This window comes from Symsagittifera roscoffensis, chromosome 5 (assembly GCF_963678635.1).
Source record: "Symsagittifera roscoffensis chromosome 5, txSymRosc1.1, whole genome shotgun sequence".
Classification (NCBI taxonomy): Eukaryota; Metazoa; Xenacoelomorpha; order Acoela; family Convolutidae; genus Symsagittifera; species Symsagittifera roscoffensis.
In genome coordinates this window covers 43,403,642-43,422,688 of record NC_087066.1, presented here as the reverse complement: position 1 = coordinate 43,422,688, position 19,047 = coordinate 43,403,642, and the positions used below count along the sequence as shown (strand labels likewise).

At 35.7% G+C, this 19,047-nt stretch overlaps 1 protein-coding gene across 5 annotated transcripts; it reads right to left on the bottom strand.

The window, feature by feature from the left end:
- Positions 1–4,023: 4,023 nt before the first annotated feature.
- On the bottom strand, positions 4,024–14,616 carry LOC134846381 (creatine transporter-like). 5 transcript variants are annotated; one of them, XM_063863704.1, is made up of 3 exons: positions 13,907–14,615; positions 7,241–7,355; positions 4,024–6,574 (listed from the first exon to the last, which is right to left on the bottom strand). In XM_063863704.1, the coding sequence occupies exon 3, from the start codon at positions 6,486–6,488 to the stop codon at positions 4,686–4,688; it is 1,803 nt and encodes a 600-aa protein (XP_063719774.1). In that variant the 5' UTR covers positions 6,489–6,574; positions 7,241–7,355; positions 13,907–14,615; the 3' UTR covers positions 4,024–4,685. The 5 variants fall into 5 exon arrangements, with proteins under 5 accessions (XP_063719774.1, XP_063719777.1, XP_063719775.1 ...); XM_063863707.1 differs by lacking the exon at positions 7,241–7,355 and having other exon boundaries at positions 4,024–6,535; positions 13,907–14,616; XM_063863705.1 differs by lacking the exon at positions 7,241–7,355.
- Positions 14,617–19,047: the final 4,431 nt, after the last annotated feature.

Sequence of the window (19,047 nt, the reverse complement as noted above, 5' to 3'; positions counted from 1 at the left end):
TATAATTATGAATTTTGCTTGAGCAGGGGCGACAACATAATTACATCTTTCATGTAAAATCTTGTCGATATTATTAAGAATCGATAACTTGTTTTTTTGGCGAATCTAAATTATACCAAGCCGTCTGCTAGTGTAAGTCTTCTTTTGAATAAACACAAAAGTTCGATCTTTTCGGTTATATGTGCATCAAAAGCAAACATTTTATGCCTGTTTTGTCGGCTGAATGGCCAGCCGGTAAACACTAATGAATGCTTTACTATCACTGTGAGTTTTTTCGACTGATTTTTCCTGAAATTGAGCATCAGTCTGTACAAATTTATGAAACTTCTGAAGACATGATTTTTAATGTTTTTACCCTTGCCGTTAGCCATGGTTTTGCAATTGGATACTAGGCTTTTTTCCGTAAATAACTTTGTTCACAGGACTCACTCCTGGAACTTGGGCTCACTCATATGCTTCCCTTATTATAAATTCAAATTCTGTTGATAACTCGGCGCATTTGGAGAGGTAACACCATCTGCTTGAAACGGCAAAAGCTTGTGCTTCCAGTCCGGCTGATGATCTTTTTTGGACTATCTTCCGTCTGTTTATTATTGTCGGTTTAGTTCCCGTACATCGATTTTTTGAAAAATCACTTTTCTCCTAAGTTGCTGAAAAGCCAATGCTTACTAAAAGAGCCCGGGAGTTGTAGTTTAGTAGGAATTTTTTTCTGCTACCTCAAAATTTTCGGCTAATGCAGGTTTTTGCCTCTCTGCTTACTTTTGCCATTTTCGTTCCCTCAGAAGGAATTTATTGAAAATCCTGCTTCTTTCTAGCATTCCGAAAAGTCCTTATAAAGTTTTTAATGTGCAGGAAATTTGTTCCCTACTATTTAGGTTTTCTTGCAATTTTTATGTTTTATGACAAAATGACTTTTGAAATGTTTTATGACAAAATGACTTTTGAAGGTTTTTTCAGTTTCTGATTTTTCTTTTTATTTGATCTTAATCACAGTCATTCATTGTTGTATTTTTGCAAGTAATGCTACGCTCAGCTTTGCCTCTATATAGTTTGTGGTTTTCATCACATTTACTGGAATCCGTCGAAATTTTGATGCAAGTCTAAGCTTGCGTTGTATTGCTAGTGTTGCGAAGCTCGGCTTCGCCTCTCTGTCAACAAACAGGCAGCAGCAAAATTATGAAACCCTACTTAAAAATGCAAGAGAAGTAATGAAAAGTTGAACATAATTTTCCTTCAATTTTTTAAAAAGAAATTATGAGATCAAATACGCCAAGCAAAAATTAAAACAATTCTGAAACACTTTTTGAGATGGTGATTCCAAACACTCATCAGATTCGAAGGGAATACTTACCAAAAGGTTTTGTTTCTTATTAAGCGCTATTCGAGTTTGACTTGAAAAATTAGCTGTTGGCTTCAATGAAAACGAAAAAAAAATTGTAAAAAAAAAGAAAACTAATCGGGTTAGTTCTAAATTTATTCAATTGGTCAACAACTCTTAAGCTGACTATTTTAAGCTCTTGGTTTGAGGTTGCCGATGGGTTCTCTACGCCGCTTTACGAAAATTAGAGCTGTTTTTTGCCGTGGAGTCCTACTCTCTGTTGACAAGCTCATAGCACGCTGGCGCGACGGGAAAAATCACGATTCTGCTAGTTAGTTTTATGCTGTTTGAACAATAGAAAATTAAATTTAAAAATTGTTGGCTCACAGTTCGAGCAATCAGAAATTGAGTTGAAAAGCTGGAATTTTTTATCACAAAACATAGAGGTCAAAGCAATACCATAGTTTCATCCGTTTAGAATTTTTTTTCTAAATTTTGATTGCTTCTTTCAAATAGGCGACGATGTTGTTCACTTTTTGTATCCTTTCGTTAAATAAATGTCTTTCGTTAAACTGACTTAGGCATGTAGGAATTTGCCATTGTCTTGCTTGAGTTGTTGCCCTTTGTGCTATGTTGAAATGTTGGGAAGTTGAGCATAGGTCTGTGTGACGAATTCAACAATAGCACAGCTATATCAGGTTTTTTCAATTTCTGATTTTTCTTTTTATTTGATCTTAATCACAGTCATTCCTTGTTGTATTTTTGCAAGTAATGCTACGCTCAGCTTTGCCTCTATATAATTTGTGGTTTTCATCACATTTACTGGAATCCGTCGAAATTTTGATGCAAGTCTAAGCTTGCGTTGTATTGCTAGTGTTGCGAAGCTCGGCTTCGCCTCTCTGTCAACAAACAGGCAGCAGCAAAATTATGAAACCCTACTTAAAAATGCAAGAGAAGTAATGAAAAGTTGAACATAATTTTCCTTCAATTTTTTTAAAAGAAATTATGAGATCAAATACGCCAAGCAAAAATTAAAACAATTCTGAAACACTTTTTGAGATGGTGATTCCAAACACTCATCAGATTCGAAGGGAATACTTATCAAAAGGTTTTGATTCTTATTAAGCGCTATTCGAGATCCTTTTTTCAGTTTGACTTGAAAACTTAGCTGTTGGCTTCAATGAAAACGAAAAAAAAATTGTAAAAAAAAGAAAACTAATCGGGTTAGTTCTAAATTTATTCAATTGGTCAACAACTCTTAAGCTGACTATTTTAAGCTCTTGGTTTGAGGTTGCCGATGGGCTCTCTACGCCGCTTTACGAAAATTAGAGCTGTTTTTTGCCGTGGAGTCCTACTCTCTGTTGACAAGCTCATAGCACGCTGGCGCGACGGGAAAAATCACGATTCTGCTAGTTAGTTTTATGCTGTTTGAACAATAGAAAATTAAATTTAAAAATTGTTGGCTCACAGTTCGAGCAATCAGAAATTGAGTTGAAAAGCTGGAATTTTTTTATCACAAAACATAGAGGTCAAAGCAATACCATAGTTTCATCCGTTTAGAATTTTTTTTCTAAATTTTGATTGCTTCTTTCAAATAGGCGACGATGTTGTTCACTTTTTGTATCCTTTCGTTAAATAAATGTCTTTCGTTAAACTGACTTAGGCATGTAGGAATTTGCCATTGTCTTGCTTGAGTTGTTGCCCTTTGTGCTATGTTGAAATGTTGGGAAGTTGAGCATAGGTCTGTGTGACGAATTCAACAATAGCACAGCTATATCAGAGATAAGTTTTTCGATTTTAAGGTTGTTAGTTTTAATGTTTTTAATTGACCACTAATCTAAATAATTTTGAGCTGAGTTGAGTTGCAAATTAGATTCGACGGATTTGTTGGCTTGTTCTTCGGTACACATGTAATTCGAAAGCAATAATCTTTTTCGCAAAAAAAAACTGAATAAGTATTGTTTTTAAACATATGAATTGCAAAACATATCACAATGAAACAAATTCAAATCAAGCTTGCTTGATTTGAATTGGGTACTGAGATGAAACGCTAAAATGATCTTCTTGGTATTAGTGATCATTTAAATAACATCTGTAAGTTTGTTTTCCACTTAAAATTTATGTGACGTTATAGAGATTTGGTTTGGTATTTTACACTGATAGGCTAATGTTTGTAATGTTATTTAAATTTTTGTAACGTTAAACATAACCACTTCGATTATCACGGGAAATTTTAAAGAAGAACTGATAAAAGGTTAAATCAATTTTGTGGAAACGAAAAAAATTGGGAAATTTTTTGTTTATGTTTGTTTTGTTATCTAAAATATAGCCCTGAAACCTAAAACCTTTGAACAAAAACCGCCGTGCTTTGTAAAATTAGAAGTTATCTTATTTAAGCTGCGTCGCCTCTGTTTTTTTAATTTTGACTGAAAAACCCAATTTCTTAACTCAGAAACTACAATTTTTGTTTAAACTGAAATAATAACCCTAAAATCTGAATCGCCAACCCTCAACTTTGTTTTTAGACCTTAAAAACTGACTAATGACGTTGGCATTCTTTTTCCCGTTCGCAAAAATGCAAAACCCTCTCAAAATCGAAAACTGATAGGAAAAATTTTCAACTTCAGAAACCCAACACCTGGCCACAAAACTACAACTCATATCTGTTGTTCTTGATAGCTGCAAAACACATCAATGCTGCTGAAAATTTTTTAAAACTCTTGCTATACAAATTGGTTTTGCCGATGCAAAAAGACATAGTTCAATTCTGCAACAAATAATTAAACTGCTTCGTTTCTAAATTGTCTTTATGAGACCATCAGCACCTTCCAGGGTTGGCAATTTGGTGTTTTCGTTAGAAAAAAAAACCTCAAAAAAGTTAAAAAGTGTTCGAATAAAAAAATACTAAAAAAAACAATTAATCAAATCTGCTCATTTCTCGAATTTTTCAATGCTCAGTTGTTTTGAACGTCACAAAAAATTGTACCAAAAGTATCGTTACTATGCGTCAAAAAAACTCTTCGAAGCAGCATTTGAAGTTTGCATTTGTTTGAAGTTTCCCCGCTTCTTATTAAATTGGTCAATTAATTTTCAGATTTAGAATTCAACCCTAAAATGTTCTAATGAAAACAATGATAAAACATACTCAAAGAGTTACCTGTATAAAACGCTGCTTAAACATGTTTTCTCCTCTCCCCATTTTAAATGTTTTATTTTTTCTGTCACGCTGACAATATTATCATTCAATACTGAAAATCAATTGTTAGTTTTTGCAAATATCTAAAAACTTAGAATGCAAAATTCCAATGACTGACTTAATTAAAACGGGATACAGAATAATAAACCGGTTAGTTTCTGTAATTTTCGTTCAACATTTAGAGACCATTTCTACCGCTGGATTCTCGTCCGTACTCATCATGTAGTCCTGATGCATTTTTTCCGACATATTTGAACTCTCTTTATGGTGGACTTCCGCCTGTGCAATACTGTAGGGCTGCTCGCTTTTGTGGTGAATTTGGTGCTTCTTAAGAACAGCTATCTTGACTTGGCCTATCTGATTCCGGTGTTTGAACAACTCTAGAATTCCGGCCAGTGGAACTGCGAAGATGGTCGGCACCGCGAGTAAACATCCAAGTGCAACACTCCATCCAGGGTAAGTGTATTGGCCGTAAGTTAGGGGCTTGTAAGTGGCCCAGTAGAGAATGGCTATGGCCACACAAAGTATTGGAGTGGCAATGTACCACGAGACCATGAGGTATGGCCTCACGATTCCTAATGGAAACATGGACTCCACGTCGTTGAGGAATCGCCGACCGCCGTAGAGGTAAGCAATCGTGAAGCATTGTCCGAAGCAGAGGAAAAGCAGAGCAGCGCCGCTGACAGAGTAAAAATCGAAAATTTGGAAGTAATACATGCCGGCATTAGTAGTGAAAATAAGACCGATGCAATAGAAAAGTGTACACAGGCAAGAGATCAAAATTGCACGCGCGAAGCGGAAATTAAAATGTCGGGGAAAAGTGTCCAGAATTTGGCAACTAAGTCCCTCGAGAAACACAAATTGACTGTCCATGCCGAGGATTAGAATCATGAGGAAGAAGCAAACTGTAAACACTTTGGCTCCGTATGGAATAAGAGATAAAGCAGTAGGGTAAGCGATAAACGTCAGACCGGGACCCCCGTCCGAAACCTCCGAAATTGGAATGTCTCGCTCATGTGCCATGTAGCCCAATGTCGCAAAGATGCAGAAACCTCCGAAAAAGCTAGTTAAACAATTCACTGCCGAGAAAATGATGGCGTCCCGCAGCGAGTTGACGTGGAAGTGGTTATAGCTGGCCAAAGTTATGATGTTTCCCTCGCCCAAGGACATGGAGTACATAATTTGGGTTCCAGCATCCAGCCAAACTTGACCCTCCAACAGCTTCGAGAAGTCGGGCTGCAAGTAGTACATGATTCCCTTGCTCGCGCCCGGTAACGTGACTCCACGAATAAATAAAACAAGTAACATGACGTAAGGGAATAGACCAGTGAACCAGACTATCTTTCCAGTCCATCTGATGCCCCGGATGATGCAGAGGTAGACTATAATCCAGGCGACAAGCAAACTGAGAGCCATGTGAGGTTGTATGGTCCCAATAGACTCCATACTCTCAGACAAGTTCAACGCCCCCTTTGTCCAGAACAGTTCGGCTGGCTCTTTCATCGAAGAATCTAAGGAGCTCACATTCTTAGCAATCAACGATCTATCGTAACATTTCGAACCGTAACTCTCATCGCAAACAGTCCATGGCATTGGAGAATTCGCAACAGCTGCGTAGATGTAGTAAATAGCCCATGCAATTACCACAACGTAGTACAATGCAAGGTAAGCTGTCATGACCATAGTAATGAACCCCAGCCCTTTGGCCAAAGGGTAAATATTCCATGCGTTAGGTCCAGTAAGTGACATAAACTGACCGAGCGCTACTTGAAGCAAAAATATCGGAATTCCGATTCCGAGGAGAGCAATAAAGTATGGAATGAGGAAAACGCCGCCCCCGTTCTTGTAACACAGGTAAGGAAATCTCCACAAATTGGCCGTTCCAACACTGGACCCTACCAGCGTCATCAGGAAGTCGAATCGTCCAGACCATGTTTTGCGGCCCTCACGATCAATCGTCTCAGACGAAGTCATACAGATCAACTAATCAGGTTTTGCAGGTCGCAGGTTTTGATTTCTCGCTACTTAACAGAATCAACTGAGAAAATGGTTGCCGTAATCTGAAACTTAACTTGCTTTTCAGAGTCTAGACCTTTCTTTTTCGAAAAAAAAGTTATTTGTTTTTAAACATTTCAGACCGATGCACAATTGTTTTTTTTTTGTGACAAAACATTAGTAATGTAAGTTGAAGCACCGTGACTGAGTGTCATTTAAGAAGTTAATAAATAGGCGGTGCCAACTTTGATGATCGATTGTTTATGGCATGAGCCAGTAATTGTTCTTTAATTGAACGCAGTCACAAAACGAGTAAGCTTTTTTTAAACTATTTGAATGTTTTCACAATTATCAGCGTCAAGCTTTTCGATCGCATAACATCAATAAAAACTATAGATTTATGCTAACTTCCAAATGGCATAACTCCCAAATTACATTAAAAAACTTATTTCCCAAAGTGCATAAACAATTTTTACGCCTTAGTTTGTTCACTTGCCAACAAATTACAAGAAAATGATAAGCAAAAGCGCAATAATTTCAAACGTGAAACAGATATATTCGAAGCCCTATTGCTTGATATTGACGAATATTGGGATAAGATTTCAAAAATCTGCCAAAACTTGTAAAATTTTCAGGCAATTTTTTTTGTTTTTCTTTCTGTTGAATTTTCCGGTAATATAATTTTTAAGCTAGTTGTTCCAATTTTTGAAGAAAGCAAGGAATATATATGCTCAAGGTGGTGTTTTTTATTCTGTGGTCCCTCCGAGTGTCAAAATTGTGGTCCCTCCGAGTGTCAATCTCTTGATCTGCATGGGCCCAGCCGGATGTGCACACCACTATAGTAACCTGCAAGGATTCTGTCTTAACTGCTCGTTTTTTTAATTCACGAAATATCCCGCTCTACAAATTCGTTTTGAAATGAATTGAAGCAGTTGAATAGTTTTATTAATTCCATACACGACTTAAATTTTAACACTTAATTTTTAATATGATCAGCCTTAAATTCATAATTTTGCCAATACTTAATACCAAAAACTTTTCGAGTTGAATGGCAGTTGGAACACTCAGGATTTTGCTCTGATTTGAGCCGTCTTACTTAATACTTTTTGCCACTTTTCAAAAGTTAGAGTGTAAAAGCTCTTTGGAAATTTTTCAATTTCTATGCCTTTTGGAAAAGTTTATAACTTTATGCCATTTGAGAACTTATTAAATTTTGCCCATTTTGCCGTAATCTAAGTATATAACCAAAATATTTAGAAGTTTTTAATTATAAGCGTTCGTCTAAAATCGAACATGACGTGTAAGACGCGGAGGAACCCTGCTTATTTTTATTGCCCCATTAAAAGTTTGTAGTTGTTTTCGATAACGAACATAAGTTAACTAAAAAGTCATCAGAAAAATTCTTCAAATTTGGAAGAGGTTTCTTTAAAGACCGTGATAATTTTTAGATCAAAAAGAAATTAATACGATGAGTTGAGATATTACAAAACAGGTAACTTTAAAAAACAAAAACCACAAAAAAGGAAAGAATTTGATTTTGAATGAAGTTGATAAACTGATACGGCGCCAAAAATGTTATTTCAAAAATTGGACTTTGCCCAAAACTTTAGTGATTTCTCCACTAAAAAAAGTCAGAAGAGTAAAAAGTTTTGAGATTATCAATTTTCCCAAGGCGATAATATTTTTCCTAAGTAACCGTTATCGCAAGCCGTTTTTTCAGTTGAACTCAGATTAGATTGAGTAAATTGTAAGACAAATTAAAAACTTTCAAAAAAACAGCCAAAAAATCTTAAAAAAAAGACAAAAAAATTCTAAACTACCTGAGTTTTTTTTCCCGCAAAGAGCAGGTTAGAGCTGCTCAAGCAGAGAAGATTACCAAAATCGAGTTTTTCGAAAAGTCAAAAAAACTCTCACAAAATTGTCAAAAATTCAAAACATTGACTTGTTTCAAGGCCATAACTTTTTTGGTAAATAAACTGGGCTTAGTTATTTATAAAGGTAGGTTTTCAAGAATGTGCTGTCTTGATTGACCCGTTGATATCAGAATTGGCAGGATAATTGGAGAAAACAGACCAAAAACTAATCAACTCATCAAAAATTTGACACTTACGAGAATCATAGATTTTGTCTGAAAAAATGGGCGTAGCCGCTTATGCAGAGAGAACTCACTCAGCCTGTGTTTTCGATTGAACCCAGAATCTCGGATTTGGGAGGGTAGTTCTTGAGAAACGTCAATAACTTTTAAAAAAGTCAAAAAATCAAAATTCTGACTTTTCCGAGTGCCATAATTTTTGGTTTCAGAAAAAAATTGTGGATAGTCACATAATTAAATGAGTTTCTCTCAAATTTTTCTTGGAATTGAACGCAAAATCTCAAATATGACAGGGTAGTTTTCGAGAGTATTCAAAAAAGTTTATAAAAGGTCAAAAAAGAAAAATTGACTACTCCGAGGCCCATATCTTTATGTGTAAAAAAGGCGTAGATGCTCATGCAGAGAGTTTTTCAAAAATGTTCTAATCATTGAAACCAAAAACTCAGATTTGAGAGGGTGGTTTTTGAAAAACCGACAAAGAAAATCAAAATAGGGGTCAAACATTCCCCCAGAGACTTTTTTGAAGGCTGTAGACAGAGGGATCAAAATTCAAATTTATTGAATTGTTTGAACATGAATGAGATTTTAATGGAATTTTTGACTATAATTTTTTAATGGATTATAATCAATTGTTTTGGAATTTTAAAGCTACAAGTAAATAAAAACCAACATGGTCGAATATTATTACGCCGTGAACGCTCAACTGCCAGATAATAGATAATCGGAGAAGCATGGTTGCGGGCTATTCTAATTGACTGAATATTTGAATCAGAACTAAGTTAACATTCTCCTCCTAAACAGCTTTCGGCGCCACTCTATAATAATTTTGACGGGGGAGCGCGCGCCGAAAGAACGCAATTTTTTGGTCGAAGTTTTCCAAAAAGTGCCTAAAAACGTCTTTCTTTTTTTCAAAAATTCGCCTGCGGCACAGAAGAATTGATCAAATTAGGGTCTTTACAGTGGCTGGGGGGAGCTCAGAAAATCAATTTGGTCGACCTAGAAAAAAAGATCGACAAAAAAATCCGCCTCCTCCCTCGAGAAATTCCTAGATCCGCGCCTGGCCAAAAACACAATTTTTGGGTTTTAGGACGATTTTGAACAAAAAATTGAGTTATTTTGGTACCCCCTCCTCAAAATGAAGTTATGTTGGCGCCTTAAGAAAAATTTTATGTTTGGATGCACAAAATTGGGGGAGTATTTTTTGTAAAAAAATTTTGGATCAGCTAATACGGATTTTTTTGAGCTCAGCGGAAACACTAGAATGACAATTTGCAGCAAGGTCAGTTTTTGGACGAATGTACTGTTTTCAGATTTTTTATGCAGAAATTTTGGCCTGAAAAATGAATTGCTTCAGCGCGTACTACACTGTTAAAAAATAAATTGTTTTGGCACTGTTTGAAAAATTTTAGGCATGGTTGACGAAAATGGTTCAAATGAAGTATTAGTGTGAAATGAGGGGCCATATGGGTGTCAATTGCCGAAAAAAAATGGTCCGAAGAAAAGCCGGAAATGGTCCGAAGAAAAGATAAATGCACGGTTCCTCTATCTTTTCTTTATTTCTTTTTACAGTTCCAACAAAAGATGGAAAGCTTGGGAAGAAGCTATGTTGAGTTACACCAATTCAAAAACTGCTTCTCTTAGAAAAGTAAGAAATGAAATTTATGAATAATGAAAGCTAGAGAGAAATCAATGAAGGAAGGATAGAAAAAAGCTTCCATAATTCCCTTCCATATGTTGACTAGTATTGCAGAAGAGTAATTTTCTTATCTTTCGCTAACCGATGACACCATTGAGTTCGAAGAAATGAAAAAACGCATGAAATATTGTAATAGTTATAAGAGACAAGTTTAAGCTGCAGGGCAAAAAAAATCAAAAAAGCAGAAAAATTTGCCGTTTGCCAATGCAGCTCCTGCATTTCTCTTTATAATTCAGAAATGATGTGTTGACCTTTTAAAGGCCAAAATTGTCAGTCGTGCTGGAATTTGAAACAATAATTGGTTATCTCGTTGAAACAAACATGGAGAACTGTCAAATCCAAGTATACGGACCATATGGCAAAAAAATAACGTTTAAAAATCAATACAAGCCAAAAATAAGCATAAAAGCCATTATTATTCAGACAAGCTTGGAAGGAAATCCTGTAATTTCAAATATTCTGATGACCTCGTTTGGTGAAGAAAAAAGTGGCTGAAATTTTTTGTTATCTACCACCCAGAACATATAATTTCAACTTCATGATCATCTGCCTGACGAAGATTCAAACCTTTGTAGTCGGCCACAGAGATGTCCAATTCAAACTATGATTTAAAAAGTCATCTTTTGTTAAAACTATTCAGCGACGATATCGACTAAAGTCTATAGGATCCAGCGGTGCGGTTTTCAAGCGCAACCGTCCTGTTTTTGGGAGCTCAGAAAGTTAGAGTCCAAACTAAAAAGTTTTTTTTTTGCGGGAAAACAGTTTTTGTCGGTGGTATGATCCAAGGATCTAAACGATCGCCTAGAGCTTAGGCATACTTGACAGTTATAGTAAATAAGGCATATTGAACAACTGCTTTTTTTGACAAACGAATAGAAAAACAGGAAAAAATAAGAAAATCGGGAGAGTTTTCTAAAAAATTGTCAAATATTTTGCAGCGAACTTTTGTCTCGAAAAGGCGCTATGAATCTCTAAAAAGGCGCCAAAAACTAAAATTACCCGGAATAAAATAAATTTTGCGCTTTAGATAAAAGCATATCCTTCTATTAGAATTTAAAAAATTTGCTGGCTCGCTTCTTTTTCCCAAAATTTGACTAAAAAAATTAAACCAATATTTTTTCACCACTTAAGTCTGTTTTGGTTTTTCGATGTTGTTTGAATCACGACTGAAAGGGCTCCATTATAATATATCACGCAACTTATTTGACTAAAAGTATCTAAATTTAAGGAAAAAAACAGTTTGAAAAACGAAAACACACCCGAAGACAAATTTCCTACTCATTATTGGTGGTTGGAACTAAAATATCGCTAACAAAATGAATCAGTACCAAAACTTGGAATTGTTTCGTGCGATAAAGTCTTTTGCCACACTGTACCAGAATAGGGTACTTTTTAGAGTGCAGTAACCAGTTTCGAAAGTTGGGAGACATTTGACTTCTGGTGATTTAGTTTTTCCCCTTTTTTGAGGCCAAATCAGTTCCCACAAGCAGTCACGAGAATGCACCGAGCGATTAAAGACGTTTCGATTTCATGATCTTTAAAATATTCCATAGAAAAAACTTCTCAGAGCTGAGACGAACCTCACTTCAATTTTGAGACAGCAAAGCGAGTTTCACTCCAATTAAGTTAGGTTTCGAAGTTTTTTCAGCACCTTCTTTGAAATAAAAAATGTAAAATAAATTTCTACATTTTTTTGGTTTTTCATTTTTAATGTTTTCTTTTTTACATTCGTATTTTGAAAAAAGCTGTCGTCAAATATGCTCAGTTTACTTTTACTATCGGATAGGCCTAAATTTACAACTTATGTATAACAACCTCGTTGGATAAAAACTTCAATTTTTTCAATTTTTTGATAAGAGTGGTCTGAACTTAATGTCCTGGTTGCACAGCAACCGGCTATCTTCTTTTTATTTGGCGATATATTAGAATGGGGATTTGTGTTATCCGCTTTTTTGTGCCTCGTGTTTCAAAGACAGTAAGACGATACAGCGCAATTGTGACATACTCAAGGTCGGGTTGAATCCATAGGCAAGATTTGCTATGTATTATCATGATTATATTGTCATATTTCAATTACTTCAATTTGATTTTCTTAAAAATTGAAAATTCGTGGTCCATTTTTGCTTTGGTTTGTACTTGCATCTAACTTTTGTCAACTTGAGAGCGAGTAACGCGAGAAGTTCTCAATTGGGCTGAAATGATTTTTTTTTGCTGAGAAAAAGGTAGTTTTTGAAGCACAATCAAGCCTTTTTCAACACTAAGAATTGCAAAAATTTTAATTAATGAACCAGAAAAAAGTTTTCAAGAAGTTAGGAGAACAAGTAGGTTCCATTTTGTTATATTTCACAAAATAAATGGTAGTAATCTTAAGCCGTTAGTAAGAACTACTTTTAATTACCAATATTTCAAAAAAAATCTATTGTCTTTTATCGAAGTTTCAAAATTTTTTCTCATTTTGCTTTTGTTTGCAAAGTACTTTTACCTAATTTAAAGCGCGTACGCGAGAGTTCTTAATTAGGCTAAACTTTTTTTTAGCAGTGGAAGACTAGTTTTTGAATTTTTTTCATGAGTAAGAATGGCATAAAACTCAAATGAATCAGGAAAAATTTTCCAGTAAAATTTTTGAAACCTTTTTTGAATTTTTTTGGAAAAAAGTGTAAAATAACTGTAATAAAACAGAACCGTTTGTAAAGTTCTACTAAAACTTGAGGTTATCTGCTCAAATCACTAACAAAAAACGAAAAAGCATCTCGAGTTGGAAAAATAAACAAAAAAAACTTTTTTGCGTGTTTTTTTTTTCACAGAAACCGACCATTCTTGCTCTGTATGACTATTTCCGTTCATGAACTTTTTTCTACTTTCGCACAATAATGATAGTTGGGTCAGTAAAAATAGAAGAATCCGTCTCAGTGAGCAATCATTCCAAAACAGTGAGCTATTATTGTTCTGACCATTTGAAAAAATGGGGAGGAACTTTATATTCGAAGTTCTCTTCTTTTGTTTTTCTGTTTTCCAAAATCAAGTACCACAAATAATCATCGGAATGGGTTGAGTGATATATTATTTTAAAGTCCTTCAGTCGTGATTCGAACGACATTTATATATTTCCCAGTGTCGAGAAAAAATTTTTCGGTTTAAAATTTTTGGTTTTTCGTCCTATTTCAGCGAACAAAGCGAGCGAGCAGTTTTAAAATAGCTTCTTATTTTAATAGCTTAAAAGCTTGCATTAGCCTGATTTAAGCCAGATAAGTTAATTTTACTTCGAACTTTCAAAAAATCCTCGTCCTACAAAATATTTTTTTTTATCTGGTCATATTTTAACGAAAATGGTTTTCCAGTTTGCTTAATTTACCTTGACTGTCGATTATGCCTAAGCACTTGCTTTTTTCCAGATCCTAAAAAAGCGACACTTACTTGAAAAAAATTTATTTGTTTTATTTTTTAAGATTATGGTCGGAACATTCTGTGCTTCTCGCACAGTAACAGGCTATCCTTGTTTTTTTTATGCTTTTGACCTTTTCTCAAAAGGTGCGGGACCCATTTTAGATACTTGCTAGTATCAGGCACCCTACTTTTTTTTCCTACCGTTGTATGAAATTTTATACTTACTTGAACGAAATGTAACTGCTCTGAAGTTTTTATGGTTCCTTTTCTGTTAACCTTCGACTCGAAGTAAATTTCGCGTTGATAAAATGTTGGAGCGTGAGATGGAATAAAGTCCCTCAAGTCTATCTGTCTTCGGTTCTCGCTCGGGTCAATTCAGCAGAGGTCAATAATAACTAATTACCAACACCTATCTTTCTCGTCCCCTCTTTCTTTTACCCAGGAGAGAGGAAGAGAGCGGGAGATTTAATTTGAAATCCAACCAATCAGAATAAACTTGTTGCACTGACTATAAACAAAGTTAAAGGCAGGTAGTAAAAAAAACTGCAAAATATAATCAACACCACCAACATATCAAACACCACGTTACGCGCACTGCAAAAATGGAGAGCTATTTTCCCCCTCAAGCCTATATCTCTGTGTTTTACGGCAGTAAAGGGTCTGATTTTTAATCAGCAAAAGGGCAGCAGCAAAAATAGGGCGCATAACTGCTACACAAAATATCAAGGAGAGGAGCTGAACTTTTGAATATAAGCGCGCCGAGTCTGATTTGCAAGAAAGCGGAAATCTCTAAAATAAACTGCAGAAATTTCAGTACGAGAAGAGAAAAAAGAACAAAATTGCCATGTTAAAATAATGCCAAATCCCAGTCAGTCAATTTAGAGTTCTGATGGCACAGTATGAATATTGGTTCAACAGCGGAGCAAGGTTCTGAAAAATTTTGCATTTGTGTACACTTTTTTTGCAGATTTATTTCTAAAAAAAAACGTTCTTTAAGTAATAAAATCGTTGAAACACAAAAGTTTTGATTTCTTTTGAAAATATAATTTTGATAATAAGAAACTTTGTGCGACACTTCACTATTATTAAATAGCGCTTTGTCAAATTCCCTTTATCCTCCCAAATTATTCAAATTACCTAAAAAATTGTTCAACGAACTGATTTTTTTTCACTATCCCCTCCTCCAATGCAAAAGGGGAGAGATTCATTACTAGGTACGAAAGTAGCAAGTGCTTAACCGTTGACTTACTTCAATATAGGTGTGGCAATTCGTTACTAGGTACCAAAAAGAGGCAATAGTATAAAAGGAACCTAAGCAACTTAACAAATCGTTCAAATTGCATTTAATAAAGTTATAAAAAATAAGCAAAAACATATAATTTTGCGTTATTTTGTCCTGAAAAGCAGTAAAAAAAATATTCAAGACCAATAAACTGCACTTTGATATGAAAATTCTGTCAAATTTGTTCATGCGCGGAGAACATTCTGGAAGGTCAAAATTTTTTTCAGTATTTTGAAGCAAAACTGCGTGATTGTCAAGAAAAACAGATGGAAAACGTGCAAAAAGGTTGATTTAGGCGTTTAAAAGACGAAATTTGAAGGTTTCTGTATTTAATTTTTTTTATCATTATTGAGCACGGAGTATACTTTATATCTGCTAGCTTGCTAGCTACGCTATTAAAATTATCTGTGTTGTTCTGACTGAAAGTTAACGCTATATGAAATTCGCTTTTCCGCTTCAGGTGGTCTTTCTTTTTTCAACTTTAGCTCGGTTTTTGCATATGTCTATCAGCATGATCCATTAGATGCAAAACAAAGCACGGTAGTTTGACACAGAATGAATATAGCAAAAAAAAGTCCGACCGATGGGCAAACAAACTTTTCAATGCTCAATATCAAAAATTATTCGAAAACTATTTGTTTTTCAGAAATAGAGCAAATAAATTTATCTTAATCAACGCTTGCTTATCATATTGAGCCTCTGAGACTTGAGTTTTTATTTTCTACTGACCTTTATCAGACTTTTGAGAAAAAGGGCAGAAAAGTCTGCAGCTCATGGACGGCTTAGAAAATGGATTTCAAGATAAAAGAAAAATTGGGAACTTTTCTCATTGATTTCTTTCTCGGGCTCGGTACCCGTACTGAACTTTTTGTGCCATTTCACGGCTGATCATCCATTTAGCAGGGGAGAGAATATTCTCAGGACTGTTCCCCCATTATGCAGGGCTGTTCACAAGTGAGCATGCGTATTTTTCTACAGACGTGGTCATACCTGGATCTTACATGATCAGACCTGAGTGAAACATGTTCATGCATGTCGCAGACATGATAACGACTGACTGAAAACTTGACAAATTCATATTTATTTATACATTACTTCTTATCTTGACTAATTGGTCTTTCTTGTTAAAAATTTCACTTTTTCAGATTTTGTTTGAAATGAGCTTATCCAAATTTACCTCCTCGAAAATATAAAAAGAAAGAGCGAATTGCCAAAATCGTGATAAGGTTGAACGCATTTTTAACACAAAAAATTGCACGAAATTAGCAACCGGTTTCGACATATCTTGACAAAATGTGGACTAATTCACGTTTTCAAGCCTGATTCTACAAATGAACTAAGTGTCTGCTAAATAGTTCACATCCTTTCAATGGACAAAGTTTTCATTGCGAACCGATTCGCAATCAATTTTATTTTTATCATTTTATATTCTGTCAAGTTCGGTTCAAATAAGATTCTCAAATGAAACAACTTAGTTGAGAATCGAACCAAAGCCGAGCCCAGCGGAACCCACTTTGTACACTCTAGGGTATTTAGATGTTTTGACAAGCAACTATACTGCCTTTTTTCTCGCTTTCAATTTGCTGCTCTGTAGCAATAAATTCCTCTGCCCCCTCCGAGCTTTACGAGCGGTCGTGTATAGTTACTGGAGACGGTCTTAAGTTTTGCGGAACGAGCGATTTCATTTTTTCTGCAGTTTATTGACGTTACGCGCCCTATTGTGTAGTAGGCCTTAGGACTTGTCGACCACACTGTTTGTTCTGTTTTCAAAGTATCTTTGGAAAGACCATGCCACTTAACTCTCATACGAAGTGTCGGGAGGTACTCATTTGACCATAGCGCATGTGCATAGCCTTTGAATGAGAAATATTTTCGATAAAGCTTAAGTACGGAATTGTCAAACTGTACTGACCCAGTAGCAAACGATCCAAAATCTTACCATAGCCTCGAAACTAATGCGATCTTCGGAAAAAGCGCAGTGAAAGTACTGGCAATAGGCGATATTTCGGCTAAGCACATGGTAGTGTTCAAAACTTGGTCTGTCAATGTCCTTTACTCTAAAGTTGCAAGAAACACGCGCAAACAACTGCGAACTGTTCGCACCCATACTCTACTGCGAAGTGTTGCACTATGCTGATTGTACTTCCAGTTCATGTTTTTGTGAACAATCGACGATGAAGCTTCTACGTTTCACTTTTGGATGCAAAAAAAACTCTTTTGCGTCCACTACAGAATTGGTACCGTCGTCTGAGTAAACTGCCAAAGGTTTGTCTCGCTTAGAGGTTAGCGCTCTGTACCAATCTCTCATGAACTTGTGTCCACGGATGGAACCAATTCAAAATGAATTCCGCGGGTCGTTAAACAAGTAGAAAATCCCTAGCGTTTCCAGGAAGATCGACAAAAGTTTGCATGATACGGTCCCAGATAATCAACACTGGAGTTCGAGAACGGCGGTTAACAGTAACCTAATCATTCTACTGGAAACTCAGATTATATTGGCACAAAGGTTTTTTGTTTTGCTTTTTACAGAAAACACACACCGTTTCCATAGCTCATAAGGCAGGTCTCAATTGTATTATAACAAATTGCCGGTTAATGACGGAATGGATGCGGTCAACGCTGCTTCATGCAATTAATGACCCTGCTTTATGGAAACAAAGCAGAGAAACAATCGGATTATTCAACGGATGGTCGTCAAAAATTTTTAGTTGACGCGTTTCGAAATTGGTTGAGTAGAGACGTTGGATACAACCATCCAAAATGATTAAGCTTTGGGTTCGAGGAAAACAAAAATGACTTTTTACGACATGGCTTATTTTTAGCCTAATTATTACCATCTACTGGGAATGACTCAAAGGAAAAGCTTCCGAAGTTTTCCTTCTACAGTAACTGTTTTTCCGATAGATCAAAATGTGACTCAGTTTCTGAAATGGCGCTGCCTTGATGAGAGTCTCAACAATTAAGCGACCACGCGTTTTATCTTGGAGAACGATCTCTATTCTTCGCGAGCTCTACTCTTCTAAAACAGTTAAAACTCGGTTCCACGAAAAAATTGAAGAGTAGTCTACAAGGTAGATCGGACCATGGTAGAAGCGGACTTTCTAAAGGACTGCCCTATTTGGAATCAAACATCAAACCGGAATTTTTGAAAATGGAGGGTTATTGACCCATCTCGTTTGCTTCTACCATTCAGCATTAACATGATTACTTCCTGGGTCATAAGGGTTGTCATCACTGGAGCACAAACTGATCGATCAATTGATTAAAGAAATATGGCTACCCGATTGCCAATCAACACTGGCTGTTTGCTTGTCGATTTCAACCCCAGAAGGACCGTAGTGCTGTCAGTCCACAAAAAAAATTAGAAATGCTTAGTGCCAGAGCATCTCTAAACCATCCTTCCGACAAGTCGCAAGGAAAGCAGCTTGAAATTTCAACTGTGGAATCAAAAAGGTTTTCATTGGGCTAATCTTGTTTTGGCAAAGACGAACGCCAGTTGAAATTTAGAAATGGCTCTTTATTGAGGGCGATCGAATTATAGGGACGAAATGAATCCAATTAACTGTCACTGAAAATGTACAGTTCAACCTCAACCGCTGTAAGGTCAAAGTGGCAAAACAGAATCATTATTTGACCTTAAAATAACAAACATGATTACTTTTCAATGAGTCTGAAGTACATTTCGTTTGGCAGTGTTTCGTCCTACTGCTGATTCTTGAGATAATTAGCCTGCCTGCACGGTATACAAAGCAACAAGCTCTGTGAGTCGAATACATTCGACAAAAAATAAAGAACCAATCATTGAATCGGTTACAAGTTTTCAATTGAGACTAAGAACATACGAAGCAGTTTCCGGAGTGTTTGCTGAGACAAGGAGTTCTTCAGTGTTACTAAAACTAGCTTAAAAAGGAAGTAATTTTTGAGAAATACGCAACTGAAAGATTTAGTTAGATTGAATTTAAGCAGTTTAATTAAGCCACGTAAAAGTATTAAGACCGTTTCCAGATTTTTCACAGAGCCAAAGTAGACAATCATGTTTAAATGTTTTCAACAGGACAAAATCGATTCGATGTAATAGTTTTCA

Excerpts from the sequence above, each read along its gene's own strand:
- LOC134846381 (XM_063863707.1), bottom strand. The coding sequence starts at position 6,488 with ATGACTTCGTCTGAGACGATTGATCGTGAGGGCCGCAAAACATGGTCT.